This window comes from Antedon mediterranea, chromosome 7 (genome assembly GCF_964355755.1).
Source record: "Antedon mediterranea chromosome 7, ecAntMedi1.1, whole genome shotgun sequence".
Classification (NCBI taxonomy): domain Eukaryota; kingdom Metazoa; phylum Echinodermata; class Crinoidea; order Comatulida; family Antedonidae; genus Antedon; species Antedon mediterranea.
The window spans coordinates 21,767,903-21,777,342 of record NC_092676.1 but is presented as its reverse complement, the minus strand read 5'-3'; the positions used below and the strand labels follow the sequence as shown (position 1 = coordinate 21,777,342).

General features: G+C 32.9%; 2 protein-coding genes across 2 annotated transcripts in view; one reads left to right on the top strand and one right to left on the bottom strand.

Moving 5' to 3' along the window:
- The first annotated feature begins 39 nt into the window (after positions 1-39).
- Positions 40-7,256, top strand: LOC140055172 (chaperone Ric-8A-like). The gene is made up of 14 exons (XM_072100412.1): positions 40-129; positions 452-499; positions 667-856; positions 1,044-1,113; positions 1,293-1,421; positions 1,719-1,884; positions 2,179-2,273; positions 2,434-2,596; positions 2,936-3,049; positions 3,193-3,260; positions 3,516-3,598; positions 3,956-4,100; positions 4,518-4,637; positions 5,139-7,256. The coding sequence occupies exons 1-14, from the start codon at positions 40-42 to the stop codon at positions 5,257-5,259; spliced, it is 1,602 nt and encodes a 533-aa protein (XP_071956513.1). The 3' UTR covers positions 5,260-7,256.
- A 363-nt stretch (positions 7,257-7,619) lies between these two features.
- Positions 7,620-9,440, bottom strand: part of LOC140055171 (low-density lipoprotein receptor-related protein 6-like) — a 40,939-nt gene continuing 39,118 nt past the window's right edge. The window contains exon 23 of the mRNA XM_072100411.1: positions 7,620-9,433. Coding sequence (XP_071956512.1) covers positions 9,148-9,433 — 286 coding nt within the window. The 3' untranslated portion in view covers positions 7,620-9,147. The remainder of the gene's footprint in view (positions 9,434-9,440) is intronic.

The window sequence follows — 9,440 nt, the reverse complement described above, 5'->3', positions numbered from 1 at the left end:
TGTCAATATTAATATTTTAATTATTGTGTCGCGACAAAAATGGAAGAATTTGTGCAGTCAATGTTTACGGTGTTTGACAGCAGAAATGAAGCACAAATATGTAGTAAATTGCAAGAATTTAATAAAGAGGTAAGTGTTTATTATTCCATTGGTAAATAAAATGGATTAAATACGTAAATACTGTATTTTATGATAACGAAGTTTACCTAGGCTAGGCATATATAGGCCTCTAAGTATAGCCTAGGCCTAGAGGCTAGATAGTATAATGATGGGCTAGGCTCAGGCCTAGGCCCTAGGCCTATCTTAAATGCTATGGAAAAGGCTAACCTGACAGAAAGAAAGCTGCGTATGTGGTGAGAAGGGTAGAGGCGTGGTCTGGTGGGGTGTTGCGTAATAACATTTTTTACACAGAAATATTTAATACTCTACATGCATCTTTTTTTTTTTACAGAATGCCCAAATATTTTCCTTTAGACCACTCAAAACTGAAACAAAAAGGGTAAGTATAACTATATTAAACAAGTAGATACTGTAGACTACCTAACTAAGCCTGACTAAGGCCTACTTGAAGAAAGGACATGTATTTGACCAATTTTCTTTTTTAATGATGATTGATATGATTTATAAATATTGTAATTGCATGCTAATGCTATTGTTTTGTAATAGAAACTGATAGGTGATGTGCTGCGATGCCTTGAGGAAGCAGATTATGGTAACGAGTGCAAGTGCCTGTGTTTGGAGATGGTTCGAATCTTGAGCAGGGACAAGTATCGCCTGTTACAGCTACAGGAAGAAGACGGGGTTAATTTAATTATGAAGTTTGCTGGGCTTACAAATGAAACTTGTATTACAGATGGTAAGATTAGGAATGTATCAAAAATATCAAACCTACATCAAATAACATATTTTTTACATCATTCATTTCACAGAAAAATGACCATTATAAAAGGGTCAGAATGATATTGCCATGAATGAGAACAAAGTTAGTTAAAAGTACATTCCATTTCTAAATTTGTTTATTACTGTTTGCATTGTCTACACAGCTTTGATAGAAGCACAAAAATGTTTATGTAACTTAGTCTACAACAGCCAGACTGTACAACAAATTAGCAGGTAAGAACTTCTTCTAGTACATACATTGTACCACTTTTGTTTCATCAGAAAATGTACCCTTAAAGGGGTTTTCCAAAAAGAGGTATTATAACTTTGTATTCATTTACATTTTCAAATGGTTTTAAAATGGAGCGCTAAATCAGGTACAAATGTATTATTGGATTGTAATTTCTTTACAGTAATGGAGATTGTGTTCAGCATATTTTAATGAGAGTCAACAACGTGAATAACTCTACATTGAATCACGATACAAGATATTACGACCTGCGATTACTCTTTCTAATAACAGCTTTTAATCCAAACACCAGGTTAGTGAGAGTGTATAATTATTCATTCTGTTTTTAAAATGTTTGGTTGTGAGTACCACTTAAGTGAAATCCTCAAATGTTTATTGACTTAAGTGAAATACAAATTTTTTATTTCAACTAAATAATTGAATGCATTGAGATAATAAATATATGACATTTTATACAAGCTTAATTATATTATTTTGTAGAGGTATTGTCACTTTTTGTTATTCTTTTACAATATGCATTATTAAAATTGTTGACAGATCTTATCATGCATATAGCAGGATTTTCACAAAATTCTTTTGTGTTTTATAGGAGCATGGCCAGACTGGACTACAATGCTGTACGAGTGCTAACATCAACACTACATGACCACATTCTACAGCCAGATAACACCACTATTACAAGTCAACAACTCCAACTTGCGATTGAAGTTCTCAAATGCTTTTTTAATGTCACGATAGATGCTGATCTTGATGAGGTACATTTGCGTTTAAGTTTGCTTGTCACTAGGACGTAAACACATTGACAAATCACAAGCAGTGGATCATCCATTGCTGGCGATTGGTCAAATTTCTTTGCACATCAGAAATTGTGTTGTGTCCTAGCATTAACCAAGTTCAATCTAGATATATTTTTGAATAGCACCCTCTATGGTTTGATGTCATTTAAAAACAATTATAGCATCCTTTATAGTTTAGACATGTTTTTAAAAATATTCCCAATATTTGATTTTTCCAAGATAAACAAGTAAACGTTTTTTTTTTGTGTTAAGGAAAACGATCAAACATTGGAGCTTCTAGGAAATGTTATACAGAAGTTGCTTCTAATAAAAGGACCAACAGACGAAGATATTCACAAGCTACATGGGTATTGTATATTCTATTATATTTTAAAACAGTGTTTGAATATAATAGAAGTGTAAATAATTGTATGAGTTTTCATTCACGGTGAAGGAAAGGACATTCAAGACACAATTTTTATATTCTGGGTAAATTACTAATCGGTGTAAACTATTTCATTTTTACAGCCACATCACAAATTTCTTGACTGTCTTCTTGCCGAAGGTATGTGTCAAAGAGCTTGTACCAGAATCCGATGAGGGCGCCTGTGGAGGAGCATCCATTTACATGGGACATTCTATGGAGTGTGTTGATATTCTGCTCAAGTTCATGAACAAGAAGCTGGATGAAGTGAGTAAAAAGGAACGATTCACACGCTGGAAGATATTTAAAATTATTGCAAGTCAAGTCGAGTGGCCGTAGAAGGAAGGGACACGGAAAATCATAGCCATACATTTTGTACAGCTTCTCCTTGACTATAGTTCTGGTGGTAGAAAATAAATTATCACATAAGAAATAAATTGGAGGTCCTGTGTACACATCATGAGTGCACTTTTCAAAACCCAGAAAAACACAACATTGTTTATATCCAGCACTCATCCAAATTTCAGATCTTTTCTAATGCTTATCAATAGCACGATTTGTTAGTTTTAATTTATAAATTTTTGAATTATATTTTTTTTTCTCCAGGTCCAGGATAATAATAATAGAATAGCTGGTTTTGAGTTGATTTCTCCTCCAATTACCGCACTGTGTGCAATTTCCAAGACGGAAGCTATCATCCGGAAATACCTTAAAGATGTGGTAAGAGCAGTACTATTCCAATGAGACACCCCTATAATGTAGAAACTCATTTTAAGAATAAATTAATTAATTAAATTTCAGTATATCACATAAATTATATATTAATAATAAATATATTTAAATAAACGTTTCTTTTTAAACAGATTTTACCACCTTTAACTGCTACCATTTGCTCACAGCTACCTGAAGAGGGCGACACAACAAGAAACAGGTAAGCAAAATAACTAATTGAATGAGTATTCAGTACGTATCCATATAGTGTCAGAAGGAATTTGTAACAAATCTGTTCATAGTTTGTGAATCTAGGAGATATCTAATTCTGTACAAGTGTATTTGTCCTACAGCCTTTAGGCTGAGTAGTCTTCTGACTGTATGTCTGGGCTGCTTTTGGTAAGGTGTGTATCTAAACATCATTTTTCGAGGTTCATTTTTCATTAATTATAAATATTTCCATTCCTTTTCTTAGACTTGTTCGTCTTATGACAAGCCCAAACACTAATGTAAAAGAAATTGTAGCAGAATTCTTGTTCGTTTTGTGTAAAGAGAATCGTAAGTACAAGTACAATCGCATTAATTTATGGTATACTTTTGTTCTGGTTCTGTTTGTAATTGTATTTTTTGGTAGATTTGGCCATCACCCTGATTGGGCTTTACATACATATGTAATAATTCCATACACATGGCCTTCAACATATATATAACACTTGCACTGACAAGGGCTAGTGTTGCCCGAAAGCTCTGCTAATTTTGTTTGGCTGTTTTACTTCATCGTTTTGATTTAGCTTTTTACTTATTTTATTTTGTATCTCCATTGAAATCCAACCACTGATACCCACAGCATTGTCATTTTTTCAGTAATTTGCGGTTTTATATAATATATATGTGTGTCTTTTTATATTGACACAGCTGGGCGTCTGGTGAAGTACACAGGATATGGTAATGCAGCCGGATTGCTAGCCCGCAGAGGTCTAATGACACTTGGCAAGGGGCATGGGGACTATAGCTCAGACGAAGACAGTGACACTGAAACATACACAAGAGTAATAGACAAGTGAGTGACAATAGACTAATTGAATTATAAAGTATAATCTAATTGTGTCTAATAGAATATACATAGAATACCATGGCATATTAAGACTACTTGTACTCCCATAACACTTGTATAAGCTAATGTAGTGTGTATAGTTATGTCCTTGGGGGGAAAATAGAGATAGATTTCAAAGTCCATATTTGGTAACTTGCTTTAGCTAAAAATGCACTGTAAAAAGTGTGCATTTTGATGTTATATGTCGATGCAGTCAACATGCTGTCAATGCCCTAAATGTTTATTCGGCCCAAATGAACAAACATTTAATGTAACATTAAGGTGTTAATATGGGTGTCCCCTGAATAGAGGTGTCCCGAAGTTACCCATTAGTACTGTTGCAAATAACCATATATTTACATGTACCTTTTTTAAACCAAAAAGGATAAATCCAGTGACTGGTAGGGTAGAGGAAAACAAGCCAAGTCCACTAGAGGGCATGTCCGAGGAGCAGAAAGAGTACGAAGCACATCAACTTGCTCAGTTATGTGTTAAACTTTCAAGGTAAAATATTATATTATGTGTTTTTGATGCCACTGAGGCTGGTTCAATTCTTTCCAAACCTAATTGTTTACTAGAAAAACTGGTACAAAGAATGATGTATTTCAGTTTGGTAGAACAGAGAGTACTGTTGGAACCATTCTACACTACTGTATATTATAGGATATTCCATAGACTTCATTGTGTAAAATATAGTTGTATTAGGCAACCATTATAATAATAATAATATCCTGGATTTATATAGCGCCTAATGTTGTGAAACCTTTAAGCGCTGAACATTATTACCCCAGTCATTTTTTCCTGATCAAACACCCATGGAAACATACTCCCATAATGCAGCTAGTAATCAGCGCAAAGTTGTGTCTTGGTCTAACCGGGTTCCCATTTATACACCTGGGTGGAGAGAGGCAAACGTAAGTAAATTATCTTGCATAAGGATACAAGCAATGCAGCAAGAGTTGGATTCGATATTATAAAGCAAATCGGCAATTTATTATTTTTTAGGGAGGGAATAATCAAACCAATGCAAGTTGGACCTGATGGAAAGATGGTGAGTTTAGAAGAGAGCTTCAGTCAGATGTCACTACCACCAGATCCAAATGCAGATTCAGAGGAGGACACATGAACTGCTATTAACATTTTCTGTTAACATAAAAATGCTAGTGAAATCAACTTTGACTGTATTTGTAACAAAATGTGGTGTTCCATGCATGCAATGTTAGACAGACATCAGATAACCATTCCAACCATTTTACTGGTCTATTGGATTGAAGGAAGAACGACAAAATTTGTGTCAACAATCAGTAGTTGTATTTTCACAATTTAAATTTGCTTAAATAAATATTTTAAATATTCTTTTTTTAAATTCTAAGCATGTTCTAAGGGTGTTTACCTTTAGAATGGGTATGAATGGTAAATATGGCCACTGTTATCTGATACAGTTTGTTTTTATTTTTTTATTTTTATTTTTTTTTATTTATTCGACTTCTCACTAACTCAGTTAGTGAGGGATCTGGACCAACAGGTGGTAAACACCTCTAACACGGTCCAGTCCCAATTTGCACAGTGGCTGTGTGTGACAGTGGCTGTGTTTGTGTGGACTAGTACACCGGGGTACCCCCTACTCGTCTCGAAAGATGTACTAGGTTCTTTAAAGTGCGCATGAGCTATGTGTACACTGGACCTATGGTTTGTAGTCCTTATCCGAGAAGACTCGTTCTACCACCAGAACCATGGAGCGAGTGAGCCTCGAACCCTTGCCGATGTTATGGCTACGTAATTACGGTTCCACTGTCTTAACCGCTCGGCCACTCACTCGAGCTGTTATTGCATTTGTAATTTGGTATGGATCTAAGATTGTTGGTACATTTATTTTATAGAAAAGGAACTCTCTAGCTTTTCATAATTGCTACTTTATTGTTTAGTGCATGCTGAACAAATTGTTGGTTTTCATGTTTCTTGTCAAATTGTAAATGTTGTCATATTGTGACTTATGTCATGTTGTGACTTTTAATGTGACTTCTGTCAGTTTGTGACTTATGTCACTGCGATTTCATTCATATTATGACTTGTGTCATATGTGTGACTTCTATCATAATTGTGACTTCTGTCACTGATTTCATTCATAATGTCATTCGTGTCAAATTGTGACTTCTGTCATGTTGTGACCTCTGTCATGTTGTGACCTTTTTCATGTGACTTCTGTATCATATTGTGATTTCTGTCAAATTGTAACTTTTCTGTCATGCGATTTCATTCATATTATGACTTGTGTCATATGTGTGACTTCTATCATAATTGTGACTTCTGTCACTGATTTCATTCATAATGTCATTCGTGTCAAATTGTGACTTCTATCAAGTTGCGATATCTGTCATGCTATTTCACATCAGCTGTTAGTGCATTGTGTAATTATTTGCCTTTGTTATAGGGTGATGCTACTGAAAAGCTTTATCCCAATATGCCGTTACCAATATTAATTGAGGGAGCTATTTATGGTGCAATGCTTGAATATGTATATATTGTTTTATTCACAGAATAATGTACTGTAAAGTAAAATGTTAGTGTTGTAGTACTGAAATCAATAAATATCCATTGTAGATATATTATGTTTCAGATTATTAGAGTAATAATTTAAAACATTGATTTGATCATGAATTATATTAATTTTATGAAATTATTTTTACATGTTATATTTTCTAAGATTCTATAGTTTACCGTAGTTAAGTACATTGGGAAGCTTGTCCTCAGACAATTGTACACAATGACCAAACAAGAACAATATTATAGACCTAAGAAATTCTCGTGAGTGCTAGGAAAATATAGTTTGTATTTTGCCATAGTCAAATTCCTAAATACAGTGTAACAAGTGATATGACAAAACTTATAATTATACCTCATGATGCAGTTGTATTGAACATGTGACCTATATCACAGAGCTGTCCAAGGTATTAGAAGTGGAGTGAAGAAATCTAGTTGTCTGAGTTGACCATATTTCCAGTAACGGAATGACGATTTACATTATTTGTACTTCATTGTAATACGATTAGCAATATTTTGTAGATGTATTTATTGCGTGTGTATTGTAAACTTGAGTTGTGAAATAAAGACCAACTGTAATGATGTGTGTTTGATAAGACGTATCTCTTGTTCAACATTGAGATGTGTGGTGAGGTAGATGACTAATTATGATGCAATACAGCTCAGGATTGAGAAACAATTTTGATTTCTTGCCATTTGATGGGATTCGAATCCAGGGCTAAGTCCAGACAATTACACAATACAACAAGTTGGCCTGCTGAAACCGTTGATACAACCTATTATCCATGTTCATGCTCTTATAATGTCCTATAGTTTATCTTAAGAATTATAATTCCTGCCTGAGATATCAAGGAATAAAAATGTTGCGGACAGAAGAAGATCCATGTGGCAATCTTTGATTTTGTTATCATTGATTTTGTTATCATTTAGCGACCCCATTATTTCCAGTAAAACCACTAGCCTTAATGAAACTTTAAAAACAGAGTATTTTAAAAATTGCATGACCAATGCATTTTTATTCACCGGACAAAGAAAATTATAAAAAGGTTTAAATTTTATTATGTCATAATATATAGATTTAAAATAATATAAACAAGTATTCAATAGAATTTTATATTAATGTTACAAAATGAAGGAAGATACAAATTTATTTGAATCTTTTAGGCATTTATACTTGGACATAATTATGTTGTTAGATTTAACTAGGAAGACCAAGAATTATTATTCATAAAATCTAAATACATAATCTCGTACAGATGAAAAACACTGTAAAAAATTTCATCAATTCAACATTTTAGTTTGAGCATAGAGATATTTATAATAATCTCTATGGTTTGAGGCACTTATAATATAAACATTTACTAGTGGTAGATATGTTCAACGCTAAATACAATAAATAAATACAATTCTACTACTGTACCAATAAATACAGAAATTTTAAAATCATGCTTGGAACTTTGTTTTGGAAGAAATAAATTATGTAATAACTGTTATAATTATCGTCATACCTGTGAATACATTTTGTTATCTAAAATACAACATCTCAGAACCATAACTAAAAGTGTATGATTTAAAAAACGATCATAAAATAAATATTTCAATAAATGCATACAAAACGCATAAATTAACTGATCAATTTATAGTTCAACTTTAAAACTAAACCCACTCTCTCACGGTGAGTTTAAATTAAACTCAGTCTTCCGCATTCTTAAATCTTTCATTATTTTAACACAATAGGATTGGAATTCGTTATACAGTACCAAAATGCTGTATAAAGCTTCTATCTATTCATTTATATAATGACTATAATAACCTTTGACCTAAAGACTGCTTTGTTTTGTTGAAATAGTTCCTTTTGAAAAAGACACAAGACAAATTGTTAAATTCATTTGTTATATAAAATTGATATAAAATTGGAATTGTTACCATATACTGTATTTTATAAATATTAATACTGTACTGTGATTTTTTTTAATAGTAAATATTTGAGTGAATACATACATACAAAGTCTTGAATCCGTATCAAATATAAATTTAAAAATGTTTACTTGTATTTTGTAGTTTGTCTTTTTGGTAATATTCAGAAAATAAATGTCAATTTATTGTATAGAATTAAGATTAAAATCTTGATGGCAGTTACACTATATATTTTATTTAAAACAGCGTTATATTGCAACTTGTGTACCATTTATTTTATGCTTTGTTATCAATATTTGTAATATCACTTTAAGTAGCATATACTTTTGATTGTGACAATTTTATCTTAGCCCGGCTCTTCTTTTAAAACAAAATTGATTCCTTTTACTATTTTAATTATCATTATCAATATAAAACGACTAAATAACTGTACAATATTCACATAGTATCTATACATAATATACAACAACCCTTAGACCCAATCCTTTTATACAAAAATATCTTCTTTTCTTAATTATAATATTACAAAATAATTCTCTCTCAACAACAACACCTCTTAAGTTGAATCGGTTGCCGGTGACGGCGGAGGAGGATACAAATCGAAAAAGCTCCTTTCCGTCGACGGTGAGGGCGGGCAACTTTCTTGATTGTCTGATAAGCAGCTCTGAGGCGTTGGAGGTGGCGGAAACGGATCCGAAAGATCGTATTTTACCTCTACAGATTTGTAATATCGGCCTCCTCTACGACGCTTTTTTGGTATGTTTGTACTCGTCTCGCTATCGTTACAAATGTCACTACTGCACGGTGTCGGAGGCGGTGGAATATTTCGTACTTTGTAATGTCTGAAAA